Source organism: Bradysia coprophila, unplaced genomic scaffold, assembly GCF_014529535.1.
Source record: "Bradysia coprophila strain Holo2 unplaced genomic scaffold, BU_Bcop_v1 contig_350, whole genome shotgun sequence".
Taxonomy (NCBI): Eukaryota; Metazoa; Arthropoda; class Insecta; order Diptera; family Sciaridae; genus Bradysia; species Bradysia coprophila.
Window position 1 is genome coordinate 2,431,493 of NW_023503608.1, and position 24,191 is coordinate 2,455,683.

General features: G+C 35.7%; 3 protein-coding genes and 1 long non-coding RNA gene across 5 annotated transcripts; 2 read left to right on the plus strand and 2 right to left on the minus strand.

Moving 5' to 3' along the window:
• Positions 1–1,384: 1,384 nt before the first annotated feature.
• LOC119080130 lies at positions 1,385–2,381 on the minus strand. The gene is made up of 3 exons (XM_037188347.1): positions 1,917–2,381; positions 1,596–1,855; positions 1,385–1,529 (listed from the first exon to the last, which is right to left on the minus strand). Exons 1-3 carry the CDS (start codon positions 2,228–2,230, stop codon positions 1,462–1,464), a joined length of 642 nt encoding a protein of 213 aa, XP_037044242.1. The 5' UTR covers positions 2,231–2,381; the 3' UTR covers positions 1,385–1,461.
• Positions 2,382–2,843: 462 nt separating this feature from the next.
• LOC119080131 (protein obstructor-E-like) lies at positions 2,844–3,905 on the plus strand. The gene is made up of 3 exons (XM_037188349.1): positions 2,844–2,989; positions 3,106–3,333; positions 3,394–3,905. Exons 1-3 carry the CDS (start codon positions 2,953–2,955, stop codon positions 3,846–3,848), a joined length of 720 nt encoding a protein of 239 aa, XP_037044244.1. The 5' UTR covers positions 2,844–2,952; the 3' UTR covers positions 3,849–3,905.
• Positions 3,906–8,314: 4,409 nt separating this feature from the next.
• On the minus strand, positions 8,315–20,056 carry LOC119080132. 2 transcript variants are annotated; one of them, XM_037188351.1, is made up of 5 exons: positions 19,738–20,056; positions 14,939–15,254; positions 13,751–13,827; positions 12,362–12,852; positions 8,315–12,297 (listed from the first exon to the last, which is right to left on the minus strand). In XM_037188351.1, the coding sequence occupies exons 2-5, from the start codon at positions 14,976–14,978 to the stop codon at positions 8,649–8,651; spliced, it is 4,257 nt and encodes a 1,418-aa protein (XP_037044246.1). In that variant the 5' UTR covers positions 14,979–15,254; positions 19,738–20,056; the 3' UTR covers positions 8,315–8,648. The 2 variants fall into 2 exon arrangements, with proteins under 2 accessions (XP_037044246.1, XP_037044245.1); XM_037188350.1 differs by having other exon boundaries at positions 19,728–20,056.
• A 2,775-nt stretch (positions 20,057–22,831) lies between these two features.
• On the plus strand, positions 22,832–23,260 carry LOC119080133. Its single transcript, XR_005088283.1, has 2 exons — positions 22,832–23,164; positions 23,201–23,260. It is a non-coding gene; the product is annotated as an uncharacterized LOC119080133 (long non-coding RNA).
• Positions 23,261–24,191: the final 931 nt, after the last annotated feature.

Here is a 24,191-nt window from a genome sequence, read left to right on the forward strand (position 1 = left end):
ATTCGTTCAGGAACTAAAAATTCGTTACCTAAAGTGAAGATCTTGACTCATTTTATATGAAAGAAGTGTCAAAATTATCACCAGTGAAACTTAACGAAGAGTTCCTGAACGAGTTTTAACTATTCCAACTTTTCCCGAGTTAACGAAGACTTTCAATGTTTCAGCGGAGGGGAGAAAATGACTAAATTGTGAAAAATTACAAAAATTTAAAAATCAAACTTGACGAATGATTAAATGGACATACAATTGTTAAAACTTCCCTATGTGCAGAATAAGCACCAGCTGATCTACTAACACACACTTACCGTAAGATAAACAATCAAAACACATTCTGCACAATTTGGTTACTTATTCATACGTGTTATGTGCACGCATAGATGACGTTAACGTAGGTTGTCTTTGAATTGTTTACAATCACGGCAGAGTAAAATAAACCAGGCAGGAGCGGTTCATTTTTGAAATGTCAAATAAGGGACCTAATACACGGGATGAAAATGAACTCAAATGAACACTGACCTAAATTGAACAACTTTATTCGCAGAAAATATAGGGATACTAGATTATTCAGTTCCCTAGTCATATCAGCGCTCCTGCCTGTTTAACTTTACTCTGTCGTGTTACAATACAAAGTGTTTTTGTTTGTACACCAGCTGGCGATATTCATATAGGAAACTTTTAACAATTGTATTGGTCACCTCCATCCAATGCAAAAGTAGTTTCGACAGTATTTTCTTCGTTAAAATAATCCATAAATGACGTCAATGTGAAATATGAAACTTAACTTTTGACTTTAGAGCAATTGCCGTATTATTGAAGGACAAAGTGACAAATTTTCTAGGGTGCATGAAATTCTCTCAATCGTGGACAGCAGAAGATTGTGTTTATTGAAACATTTAAAATGTCTATTTAATGGAGCGCGATATTCTTTGTACCCGAGGGCGCAAAAAACATATACAATTTCCATCTTCTGATGGAAAGGTCACACATAAGAGAAATGCTACTTCAAAAAAAAATCTTTTTAATGACAGGGGACAAAATCACAGAATCATTCTCTTAATTTAGGCCCTCGGCATGAAACGTTGTCGACATTTCAATCATATTCCTCAATGAGCTCAACGACCATTCCTAACAAAACGATATTCTTGAGTGAAGACAGTTCTCGCTACTAGATAGATAGTTCGTGGATAATTAAATTTGCACAGAGTACCTCCTAGAAGCCCTCAAGAGTAGCAAATTCTTCAGAGTAGGTTAGTTACGATATAACTCATAAAAACCTTCACAAGCAACATCTTTTTTTCGGTAGTTGTCGGTACAGATACAATCTTACTACTTACAAGCTTACTGTTGAAACTACTTAGTACAATTAAACTATTAAATTCAATGCTTTCGTGGTTTATTCTGACAAAATTTTATGTTTGGTTGGAAATGAGTCGATTTCGTAGCTCGTAAAATAAGTACTGCTTAGAAAAATCCAGAAGCACCCGCTTCACTTTTTCCACCGCATCCTTTGCAAGTCAATCCAGACACACCTAAAATGAGATGCGGAATGAAAAGTTTACGTTTCGTCTAGCAACGGAAAATATGGAAATTTTTACATTTATCACAACGTCCACAATGCCACTCTCTCCACTCTTGGCAAGTTTGGCACGTAACGCAATGCCAAGCGTTATCGTTATTGAAAACATCGTTTCGGCAGAACGAAAAGAAGTATAAGGAAGCGAAAGCGTCATCTGAATTACTCGACAAAAGCATTCGAAATAATTTTTGGGATTGAGCCAATTTTTGATCAGCCGGTAGTTTTTTCCAAGCTTTTTGCCACTTTTTGAAGTCGTCGTCGTCTAATAACTCTTCGTTGCTGAAAAACTCTGATTCAAAACCAAGCCAACCAACTCAACTGTGTATAATGATATGTATACCTGTCACACTTCAAAATGCGTTCTTGCAAATTGTCTCGGTCTACCGACTTCAAAGCACTTCCACCGTTACTGTTTTTGATGAGCCACTTCGCGAAGCAGGGGTTTGCATCGCATTTTTCCTTATCTCCGAAAAAATATACGAGATGATTGAACATGTTTGCACATGATCCAGTACAGCCACAAGATGGGCTGCATCCACTTCCGTATTTATAGCACGAGCACGAACGCGACTTACACGATCCACTGCCACATTTACATAATTCCGGCTTCTCGAAGTTCGGGTCCTTTTCGGTGATTTTTCCACGCATAGCCATTTTCACGGTATTCACAATGTGAGTTTTCGTCTCGTAAATGGACTTTTATCAAAGGTTAGTCTGGGTATGAACTTTAAATAATTCGAATTAAAGTTGAACTATTCGATTCTTCTAGTTTCGCCTTACAAAACAAATTAAATTTCTTTGAAAACTTGGCTGACTGCGTTTTTGAAGCAATTTTAATGGTTTCTAGTTACCAATCTCAATCTGTACATAAATGACAATAGCACTCCGTTTATTTTTATCAGGAATACAAGCTGATGGGAGTCAAAAACATCATACAGATTGCATGCGATCGTCATACCTCCTTGAAGTATATTTTTGTAACAGGATAACTGATTCATCTGCAGCCATAATATAGATTCATTTTAAGAAAGACATCCATCGACCAATCCTTCACAGAAAGACATTAACGATCTAAGCCACTTCCATATATGGGATAGTTTCATAAATTACATATTTGCAAGAGGGGAAGGGGTACCTCGCTGGAAGTCATAAATATATTTTCCAATGTTTCACACAGTGAATAATGGTGGAATATATTTCCAAGCAACCTCCATAACTTAAGTTATGATTGTGTTGATCTTATGAATTATGTACATCCAACTGATGGTAGGGGACATTGCACAAGAAAGACAAGAAATTGCTGTTCAATACAAAAACGTTTCAGTAATTTGTCCATCAGCAACAGTGGTGGTTCGCTGAGTTTTATACACCCAAAAATGTGGCATTACCTATTTCCTTTGTTTATATTCGCTAGTAAGAAATCAAGTTCGTTTGCATGGTTACAACATTGTTGCATAATAATATTTGTGCTGGTGTTCATAACCGGATTGTGCGATCGGTAGTTTAATTTAATCATCTTATATCATCAGTCTCTCAAGCAGTTTTTGCATCTGTAATAAATACTCAGAAGTTTGAATGTCCCACTGGAAATGGATCATTTCCTCATCCCACTCAATGTGATAAATACTACGACTGCAAAGAAGGCATCGCTGAAGAAGTGTTGTGTTCAGATGGTCTAGTTTTCAACGGGAATCTTACAAGACCAGGAAAATGTGATCAAATATTCAACGTGGATTGCGGTGTCCGCACAAAATTACGTGAGTTTTTGCCAATGTGCAGGGCGAAACAGAGTGACATAAATTCGATATTTCTTTTAGAAACACCTAGTCCTACAAGTGAATACTGTCTTAGAAGAAATGGTGTGTTTCCTCATCCGGACGACACTATTTGCGATATCTTTTTTATTTGCGATGACGGCGAACATAGCGAAACAAAATGCGCAAACGGATTGCATTTCCAAGCGTCTACAGGTCAATGTACTTGGCCGAATGTAGTCAATCGAAAAAATTGTGTGGATCAGAAACGAAAGCTTGTGGATGGATTTGTGTGCCCTGGTGGACCGAATAAGGACAAGTCAGGACAAGTAATCGTAAATCCTCATTACCCGCATCCAACTGATTGCGAATATTTCTATGTGTGCGTCGATACCGTTGAACCAAGAAAATTGCGATGCGACGATATGCAAGTATTTAATGAGGAGAAAAAGACTTGTGATGCTCCTGCTAATGTTCCTGGATGTGAAGACTGGTTCAGCGGTGATGATGAAAAATAGGTGTAGGTAATCGTTTTTGGGTTTCGTAAACTACAAGTAAAAAACTTTTCACCATCATTTCCGTCTTTAACAACAACATTCATTCGTTCCTGTTGATGTTGACACTCTTGGCCTCTTGTGAGTATGTAGAACTGATCTTTTCGTACATTTTCTTATTTACGATGTCCATACAAATGTCGTTGTATTATCCTGCTCATCGGAATTGGAGAACCGCTAATTAATTTCGAATGGACTGGGAGTTGATGGAATAAATTTGAAATACAAAAACGTCCATTATCAAAGTATCTCCGTTGGGCTCTGAACTGATTTAAGTCACGCATCAATATAAGTAAGGTTTGGTGATGTTCGTTTATCGTCGCTGGAAACTGTCCAGAAAATTACATTAAAAGAAGTTTCAAGGGAAGAGAGGATATAAAAAAATCTTAAAAAACAGTAACCGGTTATCGGTGGAACTTGATGGGATACATAACACCATCTAAACTAAAACACTTTCATTAGGAAAAATCTGAGGGTTTCCAAAATGATCTCTCACTAAAAGTTTCCTAGTCACACTTTTAAAGTATTGTAGGGACGAGTGGAGACAATACCGATATAATGTAACTAATGATTCCTAATAATGTAGAAGAAGTAGAAGACGAAAAGCGCGCACTATTAGTCTCCTAACATTTATCACTTGCCATTACGAACGTAAACAAAACACAACATTGTGATAGAATATGGGAGATTTAGGTAAGAAAATATTATTCGACACGATTGATGAACGATAATAGTGTAACTACGAAGCTTACAAACGAAATTATAATTGATGACTGGTGCCATCTTTTGATGTATAGACCATCGCGATACAAACCAGACATCGGATACAAACTTTGTCGAAATCGAAACAAACGAGCCATCAGAACAGTCGGAGCGTTTGCTGCGACTGAGCCCCGTACAAACCCGTATATCTATTGCGTACGTGACCCTAGTGCGTCTGTCACCCTACTTTGACCGTAAGCCTATGCGCCGGTTAAAGTAGTTAAAGTAAAATTATTATGTAATGTGTACATCTTAGAAATTGCACATAGCGCAATTACGAAGCCCCGTACGACGTTCCTTTCAAATAAAACCAAAATTTCAAATAGCCCTAAAATTTTAATTTATTGAGTATAAATACACATAGGGCCTAGTATCGGCCTCAGTCCGAGGATCCAAATTTAATTTATTTTTCAACTACATTCTATTCGGCCTTTGATTACCTTCCAAATGAAACAAAAATTACGAAAAACGGATGAAATTTGCTCGAGTTATATGTAAAATACACATAGGGCCCTAGTAGCGGCCTTAGTCCGAGGACCCAAATTTAATTTTTTTTCAACAACATTCTATTCGGCCTTTGATTACCTTCCAAATGAAACAAAAATTACGAAAAACGGATGTTTGCTCGAGTTATATGTAAAATACACATAGGGCCCTAGTAGCGGCCTTAGTCCAAGGACCCAAATTTAATTTTTTTTTCAACAACATTCTATTCGCTGTTCGATTATCTTTCAAATGAAACAAAAATTACGAAAAACGGATGAAATTTACTCGAGTTGTATGTAAAATACGCATAGGGCCCTAGTAGCGGCCTTAGACCGAGGACCCAAATTTAATTTTTTTTCAACAACATTCTATTCGGCCTTTGATTACCTTCCAAATGACACAAATATTACGAAAAACGAATGAAATTTACTCGAGTTCAATGTAAAATACACATAGGGCCCTAGTAGTGGCCTTAATCCAAGGACCCAAATTTAATTTTTTTTTCAACAACTTTCTATTCGGTGTTCGATTATCTTTCAAATGAAACAAAAATTACGAAAAACATATGAAATTTACTCGAGTTATATGTAAAATACACATAGGGCCCTAGTAGCTTTTCACTTCTAAGGCCCTAACTCACGCTCCACTCACCCGATTTTAAAAAACTTTTTTTTCCTGGATTGGTATTAACAATACCTATCATTTGCCGTGTCATTTACATTTCCATCGTTTATTTTGCCATAAATATCACCAAAAGACCTTAAATCACTTAGGTGGCCCTAACTCACGAAGGGCCGACCCGAATATGCCCATCTTCGAACTTAGCCTCACTATTTTGACTATCTTTCAGGGAAAAAAAAAATTTTGAAATCGGATTTGATTTACTCAAGATATCGACGTGACGGACAGACGGACAGACGGCCCAAATTTTTATTGCGGATTCGTCATCTATGAACATAGGCAAACACTTTGCCCTTACCGTCTGCTTCGAATTCCATCAATTACACACGGCATCGTAATCCTATAAGCCCCTTCGTACTTCGTACGGGGCTAAAAATGAACAGGAAACGGGGTGCTGGCCTCTGTTCAATTTGTGTTGTCCTTCTATGATTGTTTCAGTCCATAAGCCGAGTACTTTGAAATGTGTGGAGACTATGTCTATTAATATAATCCCAAATGATCTCATTGAGTAAACGTTTCTCAGTAAAGCTTTACTTATAATTCTAGTTTTTGTGCAGCAGCAGCAGTCAACATATAAATTGTTGCTCAATTTGAATAGGAATGTTCCAATACGAATAGTTTACTTTCAATTACTGATGGAAGTGAGGTAAATAAATATTAGGTACCTAAAAATGTTGCATCTACTGTGTTTGTAGCCACATGAATCCCAGCCCATTTCACACAATAGTTTACAGTTTGCATTCAAGAATTTCTCTGAATCACCATTTCCTTCACACAGCATAGCCTCGTTCTATGAAATTCAGGCATACTCTACCTTTGAGCTTTGAATCCGCCTGATCTGCATACAACGTTACAAAAGTAAGTCGGTGAACAGTCCCCCTTTTGGACCACAATCGGTATTTAGAAGGCATTGGTCGTTATGGTTTTCACACCATCTATCTCCCAAATTGGCCGGCATTAGTAATTGCAAACATTTCGACCACAACACAGGCGAGTATTATAAAAACTTTCATTTTTATTTGTTTTACGGATAAGACTACGTTGGCCTGGTTATTGAAATTTGAACTCAATTCTTTCTCATAGAAAAACCCCACCTCACACTGAAGAAAAACTCAAACTGATGAAAATGATTGACGCTTTATTACACCTGTTTCTGTGAATTTCGAACGTTTTACCCCATTTATATACAGTTTTTCGAAGCAAATAGGTAAGGTAATTTATCGTAGTTCGTGCTATTTCACAACATTTTGAGTTTGAGCATTGATAACGTGGAAAGTGTTGTTGGAATTGGCTTAGACTGAGTGTCAACTCGGAGTATGTTTAATTAATTAACGATTAAATCAATAATTTCATGAAAAAGTTTTAATAATTAAGAGCAACTTATTGATGATGCAGCTTCGTGCTATGTTGATCGCGGTTCGTGCTTTTGTATGAAACTTACTTCGTGCTACCAGACAAGAGTCATAGCACGAAACTAGATACATCGAATCAAACTTCGTGCTATCAAATTTTTTGCATGTAAATTCCCATAAGCGAACCACGATCATTTTTTGATAGCACGGACCCAGATAAGTTACCTTACATGACTTCACGTGTGCAAATATTGATTGAATAACGGAAGGCAGGTGCTATGCAATTTTTTTTAACACAGGTTCTTGATCTTGTCCTCGACCGTTCATTTGGCATTAGGTGCCTTAGTTAGAAGATTATATTTCACAAAACACATGCACTGCACATGTAAGATCTTCCGCGGCTGGAATCACATTTAGAGTAAATATTTGGAAAGATGCACTGACTTATTGGTTCTTTTAAATACGACAAAAATAACGTTCAAAAATGAGAGACAAATTTTTAGGAAGTATAGTTGTGTGAAAATTGGCAAAACGAGGCGAGGTGAGCATACAGTCACCTTGTAAAGACGGGAATGTAAGAATAACGTCGGATGTCTGACCGTTCAAAATTCCAGTTTTAATTATTGCTGAAACTATCGTAAAAAGTTTATCAACGTAAGAACAATAGGTGGCCGATTACTGGCTCATGGCCGAAAATGCAGGAAAATACACGAGTCCACATCATTAATGTATGAAAACAAAACCAAAGCGACATACATATGTATGCAAATCAGTGATGCTGTTCAGGTTTAAAATCGTGATAGCTCTATAAGTATGCATTTCTGAGATGTAGAATGCATGATCGAGTCGACCAAATCGACCACCGAAATACACCTCCTAAATGGGGGAAGAGTATATTTAACTTCCCAAAGTGCATACGTTGTTGTGCATACTCTGTCTGGTAACACTGAATCGCGGACGCCATTTATCTATGTCCTAAAACGACCAGCGAGAGCCGAACGAAATGGTGTAACCTTAATTACTTGTTCTTTACCTTTTCTAACAGATTGTGAGTAATTCGCAATATAATCTGCGACTCGTGTTGAATGATCGTCAAGTTCTACGATGTTGGCATTTCTTTACTGTATCAATAAAAAACCATTAAACTTAACGAATAATTTATTTACAAACCGAAAATATATATATCAACTCTCAACAAAACTAACGTGGATTATTTGAGAAGTATATCGTAAATTAGACTAAATAAATAAATTAGACAGAAAATTAAGTATAGAGGTACCAGAACATTTGTTTTTCTACTTAGACTTGCGTACAAAATATGTTACCGTTGCGCTTAAATTTTATAAGATTTGGAATCCATTGGGATTATTTCGTATTCGATTGTAATTTTGAATTCATTTTTATTGCGATCATACTTTTAAAAAGTCGCTAATTGCCAGACAATTCCAAAGAGCTGACACATTGACCCGAATGTATTTATATATTAATCTCGCTTAACCTGTGGAAAAAAGGCTTCAATCGGAAGTATCGGATCTTCCGTTGCAATTGTAAAGTATCCTGGAATTCGCCGCGATGCTGAACCGGTGTGAACTGAATTGAAGTGATTATCGAATATAGCCAGTTCGGCGACTCGTTCCGATTGCTCAGATGGGCTACCGTTCAAATCATTATCGCTGTCGTTGTAGTTTATCTCATCGCTCGCCTTATATGGCCTGTAGGAATGATCATCTTTGGCTATTTTCATAATTGCCGTTTCATGTTTGTAATCCTCAGTCGATATTTCGTCAGACTTGTTTTCCATTGTCATATCAGCCTGGCTATCAACTTCGTTGCTTGACGTTGGTTCTTTAGTGGTTTTGTAATGATTTTGGATCCTTTGTCGTAGGCTGACATTTTGAGGCCTTCGCAATGTATAATTTGAATTTCTAATAACAGGCGATCGTGTGACAGTCTTTTCGGCTGACAATGGCGTTGTAGTGGATTGTCGTCCTCTGTTGCCAAAATCCCGTCTTGTGCTCCCTCGACTTCGGGTAGTAGGACGATTTGTTGTTGTTATGATCGAATTCTCAGTTGACTTAACTCTGCTGCTGTATCGGTCTTTCGGCGAAAATCGCTTTCGCGTAGTCTCACTGGCTGTCTCAGTCGTTTCTTGCGATAAATCAGGTTTAGTCAAAGCATCCGAAGGGTCATCGGAAGACTTAACGGAATCCTGACTTTTAGATACTTTCTCGACGGATTTTTTTAAATCCGGCAACAGACGAGTTCGAGTTGGGAAACGTAACCTGGTAGTGGCTAATGTAGTCGATTCTGTGTCAGAAGAGGTTTGCTCAGTAGTCGTTGACGTACTTAATCTTTGACGATAGTCCTTAACGCTGAATCTAGGGCGATTTCTCGACTCAAATTTATTCATAGAGTTCAATCTGTTGAGCTTATTTGTTGAAAACGTTGGAGTTGTTACAGCTTCTTCATCGTCACTTATTTTAGACGAGCTTGTCACCACGGGAAGGCGAACATTTACTCTATTATCCGTAACTTCGTTATATTCAACGGTCTTTTCAATTGGAGTTTCAGACGAAGTGCTTGTAGAAGACGAGAAGGTATCCTTCAGTTTATCTTTATACCTTAAACGTTGACGGTTTCTTATGTGATCGAGTCCTGTTTTCTCACTTGGATCTTCAGATACCCTCGTAGTAGTTGATGTTGTTGATGTGGTAGATGTCGAAGAATGTTGCGGTGTGGTAGGAATAACGGTTTCATCGACTGGGAATGTGTTTTGCCTGTTATTGACTGTTGTTTCAGACTCTGGAACATTTGTGATGGGAAGATCGCTGAAAGCAGCTTTTGTTGATATAACAACCAAATTCTCCTCTGGATGTCCGACAATCGGCTTTGCTGGGAATGTTTCAGTAGAGTCTTGATTCAAGTTATAATTTGTTATGGGTGTTGCATAAACTCTAGTTCTCATAGGCTGACTGCTTTGAATATCAGAAATCACAGTAGCTGGATCTGTGGCTTCTACATCTTTGTAGTCACTCTGTGGGGCCGATGGGCTTGAAAATGTTTGTACAGTTTGTAACGTCGTTGTTGGTCGTCTATGCCTGTTTGACAGGAATGGATTAGCATTTGAGTCTGTAGTTGTATGTTCAATTGTGTCGGAAGCATCGCTAGCCGATGTTGGTAAAGACGAAGTTCTGTATCTGGATTTGTTTAAAGGACGTCTTCCTCTCGTCGGCTTCTCGGAAATGGAATTTTCTATTGTACTTGCTGTACTGCTAACTCGTCCTCGATATCTGTTTCGATTAAAATTCCCAAAGTTTTCAACAACTTCGTCTTTGGGATTTTCTTCAGCCACTGCTTCGTTATAGTTAGAATGCTGCAACTCTTTATCATTCTGCATATTATCGACCTTAACCGTTTCCCATTGTCCTTGAGTATCATCATTGGCTTCAGTCGAAGGTTTCGGTTTTCGTCTTCGTATTTTATTGCCTCTTCCTCTCAATCTAGTCGACGTCTCGAACACAGGCAACGGTGATGTTTCCTTCACATTTTCTTGCAGATCGTTGTTGACAGGACTTAACGTAATTACTTCAGTTATCTCCTCTTCTGCCGGCTTTCGAATAATATCTTCAATTTGGTCAATGTTTGTTGGTAAAATTGGTCGATAAGAATGCTTCGGCGACAGTGTCACAGCATCTTCGATGGTGAAGAAACTATGGGTAATAGCAACATCATGCGAATGCGGTGTTGGTAAAAATGGTTGATTCGTTGAATGGATCGGTCGCTTGGCTCCGGTGTAACTCGGATGCATTAATTTGTGTTGTTTGTATTCGCTCTCGGCAGGGCGGTTAAGGTTCTGGAAAATATTGGGCTTTTCGGTCGTAAATGATGGCGATGTTCCGAACTGATGGTTTTCTGTTGGGCGTGGATCAACTGATGTTTCTGTAGACTGAACTGGACGATTTTTGTACGCGTAACGATTGGCATCTTGCAGAGGTGAAATCGCCGGAATATTGTATTTATTGAGGATGTCAATGGCTTTGATTTGTTCTACGTCCAGGTAACTGGACGATGATGATGCTGGTGGTTTTTCCCTTAATTGTGAAGCGTCCTTATACTTAAATGGTGGAGGAACAAGATTATGCGTAAACTCATTTTCTATAGCCTTAAAATTGGAGAATTGGACGTCCTTGTTAGTTTTGTATAAGTCGAATGCATTCGCATATTTATTGGGATCGTTTTCTTGATAAGGTGGCTCAACGGTCGTTGTCGTTGATCTATAATGATGGTGTTGTTGTTGTTCATGGTGGTGTTGCTGTTGCTCATGGTGGTGTTGCTGTTGCTCATGGTGGTGTTGCTGTTGCTCATGATGGTATTGTTGTTGCTCATGATGGTGTTGTTGTTGCTGCTCATGATGATGTTGTTGTTGCTCATGCTGTTGTTGCTGCTGCTGCTGCTGTTGCTGAACTTGCTGGAAGAATGGAGAGAGAACACTTGGAGGTATACTCGGCAATGGTGGTAAATACGATCCATCATTTTGTGTGTTGTCTGTGGATTCTGCAGACGGTTTCTGGAATTGATTTTCTGTTTGTTGATTAGAATTTCCATGTGAGATTGATTGCGAATGGAATGATTCTGTTAGGTGTTGTTGTTCATTAGGCTTCACATACTCCGGCTGCTGGACATTTGACGGCTGATTCTGAACAATTTGCTGTTGTTGAAGTTGCTGAGACGGATGCTTCAGGTGTACCGTATGTTGTGAATGGGGACTGTATACGCTTGATATCGAGTTCTGTGGATATCTCATTGCACCCGGATAATGATTTTTCGAAATATAATGTCCAGACGGTATTAAATGTCCGGTGTAACTGTTGCTATATGGCTGTTCGATTTGGTAGTTTAAGAAGTTGTTACTAACGCGTGGTTTATTTTCTCGAATCACGTGAGACGGCTGGGCAAAGTTTGCGAATGAGCTGAGTATCTGACCCGGTATAGAGAAAGCATCAAATGTATTTGATGCTGCCATAACTGGTGCCTTCGTCCTCGTTGATAGCGCCAGATGAGCGTTCAGTTTATTAACAGGGTGCGATTTCGGTGTTGATCGATACGAAGGTGGTGGAGTTAGAGTAACATCTCTGTAAAAGTTAGGATATTTTAGGTACACGACTAAATATTCAATACTCAAAGTCCATCTGTTACCGTATTATTGGAACTCTACTCGTAGTACTGGCGTAAATTGGATAATTTGGCTGAACCGCTTTGATCAAACCAGGAATCTTTGCTGTGGACGTATGAATACTATTTAAGAATTTAAATGGTGAATTCATCTCGACTTTGCCCATAAACGACGGTTTCGGGCTAACATAATTATGTTTCACGTTGTGCGGAACAACAGTTTGAGCAACATTGGAACTGCTTGTGAGTAAATTATTGGTACTGGTGTCCGGTAATGACGGATGAATTATATTCGTGTGGACAAAAACATTTTTGCCGTTTCCATGTCCGGATGCAAATATGGGATACGGGTTATGGTACTGTGTAACGGGCGGATGAAGTCCCTTGATTTGCCTAAGTATTTGAGCATTATGATGGGCTATCTGTGCTAATTGGGCTTTGTTTGCTGCATCGAAATTTGCTATACTAATTAGGTGTTCATTTGGTGCTGGAACTGCTAACGGTCTCCATTGTGCCTGTGAATTCAAAGTAAATTAAAGTTGGCCTAGACCTTTCTTCGGTTATTTAAGATGGAACTTTTCTCAAAGTCGTTTGGTCTTCTCTTGTATTATAACGCATTAAGCAAAGACCTCATGAAGAAGAAGAAGAAAATGCGGTAAAGTAAAGTGTATCGTTAGCATGTAATTGTTTGATATATTGAACATAATGCAGCTGGTAAATCGTTCTGAGATCAATAACAATAAATTAAATTTATGGGAAAATTAGGCATTTTGATCCGCATATTATATTAATTAACTTGTACTGTGTATATGCACTTTCTTAAAAAGAAACAAAACGCCAATGCCATTATGTGCATCTACACGGTATATGATTGGATGAACGCATGGTTGAGAAGAAAAATTGTATTCTGTTCAAGAAAGTTGCAATTTTATTATTCAAAATACAAGGAAAATAAATCTGAAAAATTAATTAAACATTTTTTGTGTTTCTTCTCCAAAGTGTTTCTAATTGAGTAACAGCAATTCAATGGAAAATCTGAACAATTACAATTTCAAGATGCACTTGTCCATTACAAAACTGGCAATTTTTGATAAGATAATTGATGTTACATGTAAACACACGCTGTTTTCTTTCGATATTATTTTAATGCTCAAGTGCCTTCGTCTTTTGATAGAAAGCAAAAGTATTTACGGCAAAAACGTTTTTCATTGTGGAATGTTTGTAGATAAACGAAAAAATTAACATAATCGTGAGGCGAATCTATGAAATGGTGTATTTGATGTGTCTGTAGGTATAGTGTCAACGCCACTCGTTGGAACATTATTTGAAAACTTTTTTTTTAATGTTTTGTCTGCCGATGTATTATCTGATGAAGAGTGTGTGTAAAACAACAATATTTTGATTGATACATACCGGAAAGTCTAATGCTCTTATTGTTCTTTGATGATAAATACCACCGCTATTTTTGATGAGTAGCGCCGTCACGAATCCTGAAGCAGATGAAAATGGTAATTTTAATTTGTAAAATGTTTTTTTTGTGACGCGTGATTTACATTAATAATAATTCAAAAATTACGACAGAACTTTGTACACGAAATTCATTACAATGAATTATTCGAAATCGATAGAATTAACTTTCTCTTACGCCCATAAACTCGTAATTTTATTTGAAACAGTAAGTATGTCCTAATAATGTATGTATTCGATGCGACGTTCCGATCCAATAAAATTATGTCGGTGGAAAAATACAATCATGTGCAAGACCAGGATTTGGTAATTTTCACTAGAATTTACATATTTGCAAGAGAATTTTGTAAGACAAAATATCGAAATTCGATAGCGCAAGTTATGTCACGTACACACGTAAAATTCTTATTTGGAACTTTAATCTGGCCAAGTGTGACGTTTGTAGCTTGAGCCGTAGGTGAGGGATGCAAACACACAAGGCAAAATACAAAGTTCTAAACAAACTTAAGTTATTTTGCTCACAAAGCCCCGGGGAAGTAAGTTTCAATGCTCCTGTCAATGAAGTAGTGACTCATTTTCCAGTGTGAGTAAATTAATGTTCTTGCTTGTAAAGAATTAGAATTTCGAAATGACTATTTGCACCCGGGCAATCTACCTTAGAATTTTAATAAATTGAGATAATGTGGATGCCTTACTTTATACTACCACTTATGTCTTTCGAAAATAGAATCGGTGATTATAGTGATTATCCTTCGCCACCGATGTGGATATACTACCAATCTACCATCTGAGTTAAATTTACCCAACGAATATTAATCCGGAAAAGATTTCTAATTATTCCTGTGAGAAAATAAGATAATTCGCACACGTTCTTGGTCATAAAAATCAGAAATTATTGGGAAAACGGTTTAACCCACGAAAAGAATTTTTACCACCAAGGCCGAGGGGTATGTGAAACAGTCGAAGTAGTAGAGGAGACAATTGTTCTAGGGGTACTCTTGACTACAGTGAGACTCTAATGTCTTAAACTTGTTTTGTGTGCTTCATAAACGTATAATATTCCTTGCCGGTATGATATTGTAGTTAATTGTCGATTATGTTAATAAACACTATTTCAAACAACCAAGAACTTACCCAGTATTAAAGCTACGCCATACGAATCCATCATCCTCATGCATTCAACCGGAAAAGTGTTTTTCCTTCTTTTCTATCGAATATATTAAAAATATTCCAAAAATACAAGAGTGTTACAACCGCAATTTGTCGACACATAAATCACATTTTATTTAAATTGTAGAAAACGTGTTCGTCGATCATTAATTAAGTCGTGCATTTTTCCATAGTTAAAAACTCTGTAATGTGTAAAATTGGCACAATAACTATTGTACCGAATGCTGGCTGCTGCTGGTATGTATAATGTGTGCGGTTTGTTTTCGATGGAGATGATTATCTTAAAAGAGCAGTTAACACAATTTTAAATTATTATTTTTTTCTGCCGAGAAGAGGTAAATGGTAAATGGTTTAGATGAAATTGAGCATATGGAATGAGTTGTTATAAAACGTTAATTCGTTTTTGTGTTTGCACTCTGCTAGATGATTAAGTTCTCAAAATGATATTTATACAAAACGTAATTACACATTAGAGGTCTGTTGTAACAATAATCATCATCATAATCTGGCAATTTTCTAAATACTTTGTAGTTTAATACTAGCTACCGTTTTTCTTTTCCTTTAAATTTTGTGTTAATACACATCAAACCGTCGATCTTATTAATCATATTGGGTAAGAATGTATAACAAACAATAATTGGCAATTTTAATACATCCTCGACTCGGATTGCGCTCTTTAGATGATCGATGGCGAATGTTGTTGTGGTTGTTGGTAGCAAGAACATATCCGATAGCCGTAAATTTTCAAATTTGAATGATTCATAAAACTAAAATTTGTTTCGATATCAAGTTATGTTCATTTGTAAATTGAGAAAGTTTTTTTTTTCTTCAAACTTTTGAGAGTATGTTAGACGGTAAGTATATTGTTGCGTTTATGATAAAAATTTAGTTTTGTTCAATTTCAAAATGTTTTGTTATTTTTTTTTTTGTTGAAACCGTTTTTATTCATGCATAAGAGAGAAAATTTACGATGTTATGGTACATCAACATCATTCATTCATAATTGCATATCAAATGGGAAAAATGGATCAAATTCTTTCATTTTTCTTTCTTGTTGTGTTTACATGATCATTACAGTTCTGGGTTATTGATTGTACATTATTTGCTAACCCACACACACAATTGTTACAGATTTATTTACTTGACTCAATAAAAAATCTCTACAATTTATTATTGTAATTTTTGATGAAATATTTTGCCCGTTGATTTAAATGTAGCTTTGAGTAATAAAAAGATGAAAGTTATATGTTTCGTTGACCTAAAGTAATAGAAACCGATTCGGTCAATTGAAGAAGACCTGATCATAAGTAAAATGGTCCATTCATTATAACCTTAAGTAAAATTTCCTTTTTCGAAATTAAATTTATCAGTTCGTTGTGTTGCTGGTTGTTCAGGACAAATCGATTCTTGTCAATACTAATACTAACCGGACCCTGGCTTACATAATTCATTCACCTGGTGAACTCTTAAATCTGGCTTAATACAAACAAAAAAGCTTACAGCTTAAAGCTTGCTATTTCCAAATTTTTCTAATCTTCGGTGTGTACATTTGAAGTATGTTTCCACTATCTTTCAAATGTTTATTAGGTCTCACTAGATGTTCCTAATAAGCAAATCATACGCCAACAATAAATTTTAGTCGAAACAAAGCACTCCTCCTAGCATTAGCGCTGGATTAACTAAATTAACGATAATGGATAAAATTGTTTGTTTTAGGTCACACAACGAAATCAAAAGTCATCGATCTTGACGAAAGAAAGATATAAGAATACAATCAGTTGTAGGATGGGCGGATTTTAGAAGGAATCTTATTTCAAAAAAGCTGGGGTCAGGTCACATTTTTGTTGACTGAGAGGTTTTAGATGTTTGATCAGGCTAATACACTAGGCTAAATAATAATATAGATACAGCTTTGAATATCATGTGAATATCAATAGCCCAATTCCCGGGCCTCTGAAGATAACGAGTAGCTCGACCCTATTTTTGGAATTTTTTGTTGTTGAATTTTTTGGAAAACTCCTGAGCTCAGCCTTGTGTTTTAGTCGGCTCTCAATGATTTTGTTTGATTATTGACGCTCTCATCTTTCAAATTAATCATGCTAGACTTCATTTGAAAGCGGATAGCGTCAAGAATCAAACAAAATAATTGAGAGTCAGCTAAAACGCAAGGCTGAGTTCACGAGTTGCCAAAACCGTTCGAAATTTTGGAAAATGGAAAATTTTGGTTTAAATGTTCGTAATTTTTGGATTTTTTTTTAAATTTTGGAAAAAAATTTAAAAAAAAATCCAAAAATAGGCCCTGGCTAGACTTCATCTTGATAGTAGATAATATGCCCTATCGAGTATTAATATTAGTAATATTTGCATACTTTCTCTTTCTGCTATATTTTAGTATATTTTTTGTGATAGATTGTTATGTTATTGGGTTGAAAGACCTGTTTATTGATCTATAAACAAATATAGTATATTTCAACATACCCCAATACACACAAGATGTGTGTGCACGCGCGGGCGAAGCCCAAGCGAAAACACACATCGAGTGTGTATTGGGGTATTTTGAAAGATATTTTTCTGTAATAGTGAGAGTGTGTTGGTGCTTTCCTTCCCAACCGTTACTTTCCTTCTCGACCGTTTACTTTCCCTACCGACCGATTCATATCATAGCTCACCAATACACTCTCACGTATACAGAAAAATAAATAAATAACACTCTATATAGTATAGAGTCTATACTATCATTTATGTGGAGTCAGTGGATTGTAATAACTGAATCTGTGCTTTGATGCAAGGACACAGATAGAAATATGGACCTATTAAGTCTTTTAGAGATTAACAGTACGCAATCGAATATTTTTTGAATTAGAATTTAATCCATCAGGAATTACTTTTATTACATTTTGAAATGGTAAAATTAAATCTTGTTAGATGTGTCCCTACGTGTAGGGAGAATCTTGCGTTCTTAATACCATCGGAGTTTAATTCGAACCGTTGTTACAGAAAAAAATTCTCGTGGGATTAAAATACGTTCTTTAATCAATAACCGTTTCTAACAAAACGAAAGTAATCCTACATGGATCTAAAATTTTAATCCCAAATTTGTGTCGGTGTATTCTGTCCTATAGAATGCTGTAAATTTCTTATTCTCTGATAATATCCCATCGATAATACTATTCAACAATTAAAAGTAAGAGTTTTTGTCAATATGGAAATTTGTATAATTACTGGACGCAAGTTTATCCAGCTAAGGAATTCTTATGCAATCTACAACGTGCCACCTTAGCAGAAGATGAGTGGACAACAAAAATGATAAATTAAAAATTATAATGGATATTATGTGACCGAAATAACCGATTTTCTTCCTATTATTACACAACCCATCTCGCATGTTGACAATGTTTTTTGGAACTTTTGTTTTCTTTCTGTCTTTTCATTTTGTCCAATGTGTGAACAATCATTAAAATATTAATTCTTTTCATAATTCGCATTATTGGAATTATCTATTGTCCATCACAATCGATTATGGTCACACACAAAAAAAAAACGTTCATTCAAAATTCTATTCACAATCAACATTTTGATTCACCTATATATTCACCGTTGAAAAAGTAGACAAACACACGGGCTCATTCAGCAATAACAATAATAAAACGAAGATAATTGCTGAGGTGTTTCGAAATTGTCTGCATGAGAAGTATAAACACAGAAAACTGAAAATTTATGATCCGAATCTAATACAAAATGTGTATCGTCCGCTTTCCATGATAATATGTTTATTAACCGAGGTGTACACATGCAAACGACGATTATATAGCGTTTATAGCCAAAGATTTTACTTTATATAAATAAAAAAAATAGAGATTAAAGAAATCAAATTTGTCACTGATCTGATCCTTTGCAGACGGCTTTTAACGGCAGCGACGATTAAAATAAATCATTAGCAGGTACTGATGGACCCCTTCTTGGCCAATTAAATAGTAAAATGTATGTTATAACAAATGAAGTAATAGATGGATCTGCCAAAGCTAACATTTCAACTAACATTAAACTAGTTTTCAGAAAGAGTTGTTATCAAGGTATCGCTTGCATTGTTTTTTAAAGTAAGACGAACAAATGAAGTAAAGGATTTTGAGCACTAGACGACAATTAAAGCAAAAGGTGCAACCGATTTAATACAAGGGAATACGCCTGATGTTTCTATAGGGCTATAGATACGACGTTAATCTTTGCAACGTACCCTCATACCTCTGCACTCTGCATATTTTATTAGGAATTTGAATTTCTAATAAATTCACAAAGTATCTACAAAGTACATATAAGTTCTATTTGCATTCATAAAGTAAGATGAAGCAACTGATGGATTAGGTACATCATTGGAAACTTGATTGGAAATAAAACAAGTATACCACTCGGCTTAATTTACTGGTTTTACTAGAATTATATGGGCAACATTATCAAAATAACACTATGCGTTACCCAGAAATTACTCAACAGAAAAGAGTTACCAAGAAATGGAACAAATTCAAAATTGAAAACTGAATACATATTTGAGAAAATGTAGGTCCCGTTGAATGAAAATCCGATTTAAATCTTCCATGGAAATCTGCTCGTATCCCAAATTCGAAAGAATTTTTTAATCCAAATGCTTACAGAATAAAAACGCAAAAATTAACATTTTTTATAACAACTCAATCACAGTTTTTCAGTCACCACTCAATAAAATGATAAATAAAAATAAATAAAAAAAAAATCGCACAATTTTAAACCTCAATATTCAGTTAAACGTAAACTCAAAGAGATGACACGGTTAATCGTTGGTAATCTGTTATAATGTTTTTTTTTATAATACCGCGAACCTTTCTCGCGAGATATTCACTTAAATACGTCTTTGCGAAGCAACGAATGATAAAGAACTGAAGACAGGTTGATTTCAGTGTGTATCTTCATCGTATCGTCCTGCGTTTTCTTTGATGTACAGTGTTAAATGAAGACATGCTAGTTGATGCGTGTTAGTTGATTCAATTTGCTGTTCAATTTATGAGTACCAAGTATACTTGGTAAATTAATGTCGATTAATGTGGACTATGGTATTTTAGAGATAATGAAACTTAGAAGATGCAACAGAAAAATGTAGTTAGAATTTTACTTATGCCCATGCTTTTAAGAAATGTTGCTTTCTTGGATAAATATCAAGAGTATCACTGACATAATGTTAGGTAGGTAGGTTTGATATTTAATAAGTCGTCGTTGGTGCCAAATAAAGATTGCAATTTGAACAAATACTCTTTTGTTGAAAGCACTGGCGGTTCATTTGAGATTATTATCTTGATTGTGGCATCAAAGATTTTCCTAAATAGTGTTGAAATATCGAGACTTCGTCGTGTACTTCCAACCAAAAAAGTTGTTTCTAACTTATGTAAATTTTTTTTTCGAATTCGATTCTAGAACTCCTAGAACTAGCTTGTGCTGGAAATCTCTCATTCGCTAAAAAAAAAATCTTTTTAGCCCTTTAGCATGTATTAGGAAAATAGCTACTCTGCAGTGTCTGATGACATCTGAGATTTGTGCTAGACCAATACTTTTTAGTATTCTTTTACAATTATTTATATTCTTTATTAACCTATATTGCCTATTCGAAAAGGCAATCCATCTACTATTGACAACGACGACAATAATAAATCTTTTGCTAATGTTTTCTAACAAGGTAAATGGTAAAACGAATGAAGTAAAAGAATTTTCTTCGAACATACGGCGATATACTTGAAACAACATGGAACATGTTTATGTAAGTACGCTATAAAATAACTTTGAAAATGAACCTCTGAAAAGTTGACAACTGTGGTGGTATCCACTATAATTTTCTGATACAGAAATCTTCCAAATATCTCTGAAATTGCAAGTCGTAAATGCCTTAGTTCAGATTCCTTCCTACATAAGTTCGATGTGAAAAAGATAATCACTTCAACAAAGTTGAAAGAATAATTGCCATTGCCAATGCTAAACGGGTGTTCTCCGACAAGAATGTGCTTGAAAGTTATGCTAACAGCAAGTAACTGAGGAGAGTAATCTTATTTTGGGTACCTAATTTGGGTCTTGTACAGAAAGTGGTCATGTCAAATTAGCGAATTACAAGGAATATGAAATTTGTCCTTTTTTTGAACGGCGTGTAGTTTTAAGAAAGGATTAAAAATATTAAAATTTTATTTTTCTTATAATTCGCTAATGCGGCATGTCCTTTTTCTGCATCTAACTATTTAACAGCATACACCTTCATTTTTCTTGCGCTAATTTCTATCGATTTTTGCGTATCATGACCTTGGCTTGTCACTCCAAAACTGAGTCTGGAGCGCCCGTGAATTAATGTCACGTTATTCAAATCAATGTCGATACACTTTAAGCATACTACATAAGATATCAAACAATCAAACAGTAGCTATCAATTTCAGTTTTATATGAAAATGAGTGATACGAGATGGCATTTTTATTGTTACTTTCACACGTACAAGAGGTATACGTATAGAGATGTATACGGCAAAGTACGCGCGCTGATTAAAATATAAATTACTTTGTCAATAGAGAAACAGTTCGTTTAGCGAAATTATGATTTAAATCATTGTAATAAAATGAAATGAAACTAAAAACGTTACCGGAAAACATTGATTTCAATTTTGGTTTTAATATCACCGCTCCAATACGTCCTAAAACATTGATACACTTATGTGGTTCACATCCGGTGAAAAAAAAAATTCGTCTTTAATTGACAAAATATATAATTTGTAACGCAATTGTTTTCTATTTTAATAAATTGGTACACAACACTTACTCTATGGGCCATAAATACAAAACATAACAACTCATTAAAATGATGACGATTTTGATTTCTTTTTAATTTTATTCTGTGATGTACGTGTTATGTTTTGGATGACTTCAGTTAATTACTTTTTTTTTGTCTGTGAGGAAATAAAGAAGCCTAACCAGCATAGTCGTATAATGGAGCTCATTATATTTGCACGAGAATATTAATTCATTCCAATTTGATGTTTCGATATCGATCTGATATCAAATTAAGACGCAAAGTAAGCGTTTTGATCTCTCTCGGTTTTTCTAAGGAAATTGGAGCTTAAAATATTGGTTTCAATACGGTTTTTTTTTGTGCGACACACATAATCTATAAATAGAATTTTTAGCATCAAATTACAGAGTTTACAGTAGATTCATTTTTGTAAATGAAAGTTGGGTATGTACCCTGATCCCCATTCTGAATATAATCCTTAAACCCAAAATAGAACTGTAAAGTACTGGGGGCTTATGAGAACGCTATGCCGGTTGTAACATGTGGAATTCGATTTATGGTTATAGATGACGAATTCACAATGAAAACAAGCCGTCGGAACAAAAATTTACAACGTACTTTTAGGAACTCTAATTTGAAATTTTCTTACCAACCTTCTGTTCGGTATTGAATTATCTCTCAAATGAAACAAAAACTATCTAAATCGGATGAAATTGGGTCCTAACTCACGATCCATTGACTCGATTTTCGTAAACTTTTTCATTCTCTTTTGGTATGGTACCTATCGTTGACGTATATTTTGACGTAGATATACTCGAAAGACCCTGAAACACTTTGGCGGCCCTAACTCAGGAAGGAACGACTCAAATTTGCCCATTTTCTTCTGGGGTGTCACCATTGTCATTACCTATCACGCACCTAAATGTAGTCTTACAGAACAAAACTTTGTCGAACGCAACCCCAACACATTGTTGTTTCAGTAAAGTTGTAAAGTGTACCACAAGGTGAGACCATTAGGTTCGCTCACCGAAATTCTTGAATATTAAAATTGGAACAACAAAAATGAACATTTTCAAAACTTTTTAATTTCAGCAAAATTATTACAAAACATTTCGTTGTTAAACATCACTTCAATTAAAATTAACAAATTTGCCTTCCATAATAAGAACAATCATTGTCTTCGGAAGTATTGCCAATGGAGAACATTGCATAACAAGAATACGCTCCTTTATCATTTGTATAAATTTGTCCTCTATTGGGCGCCGGTAAATTGCCACAGAGACGCCAAGGTCCTTGGAAAACTTGGAAAGATCCGAAAAATGGATTCGCCATGGGATTTGCCAATGTCAAGCTCAAAACGGTTAGTAAAAGGAATGCTTTCAACATGAACATTGCTAAATGTATAGTGGAAAAATTAACTGCGACAACGATTTAAGATACTCAAAGCTAACCCAAGATAAACTGTGCTTTTAGCTACTACGAACGTCTCTTTTAAACAAAAAAAAACTCGTTTATTTTTTTCTATTTTTAAAACATCCAAAAAGACAACTTTTACAACTTTTATAGTGCCAACTGCAGTGATACTCGCACAATTATACTGTCACATATCAACTGGGAACGCCGTTCTTAGCTTTTTTCGCGCCACTAGCAATCCATCAATTGGCGCCAAAATGTTTTCATGCCGAGACCGATATGTACCTAGGACATGCAATTGAATGCATGGACATTTGTGTCACCAACTTCGGCAGTTGATCTGTGTTAAGGCTAGAGCGTCTTTTGTGAATATTTTGTTTGCAATATTTAAATGACCTTGGAACAGGCATATATGAGAACAGCATGAGGCATATCAATGCTGTACTGTTGTTTATTTATTGTAAATTTTTATTTTGAACTTTAATGTTGTCAGTTGGGTTGAGCTACATCTTTCTCATATAATATCGGCAGCATGTACGTAATACACCACCGTCGCCTCACTGTAAGTGAACTTGTTGCGAGTCTAAGACTAGAAAATATTCACCATAAGCTAAGGACCATATTTAAAGAAAATGTTTTCAGATTATTGACGTTCGCTGGGCACTGTTTTTCTGAAAATTTTATTATTTGATTACAGAAGAACCTGTTTCAATCTGCAACAATTTAGGTTAGCGGAGAATTTATTTGAAGGAAATGTTTTGGAGTTCACTAATTAACTTCTTTCAACCTTTTAGAAACGGGACACGTATCGTTATATAATGTTTAAATCTTCTGCTGTTTTTGTTACATCATGAAAAATCTTTTACTTCATTTGTTTGACCATTTATTTTACCATATAGGACCATATTTTTTATTTCCGACATTATTTCGACCACAATCGCGACAGCTTTGAATTTCAGCCAAGTGGTCATGCCCTTAAATTTCTTCACATGGCTAAATTGTTGCCTCCATTTG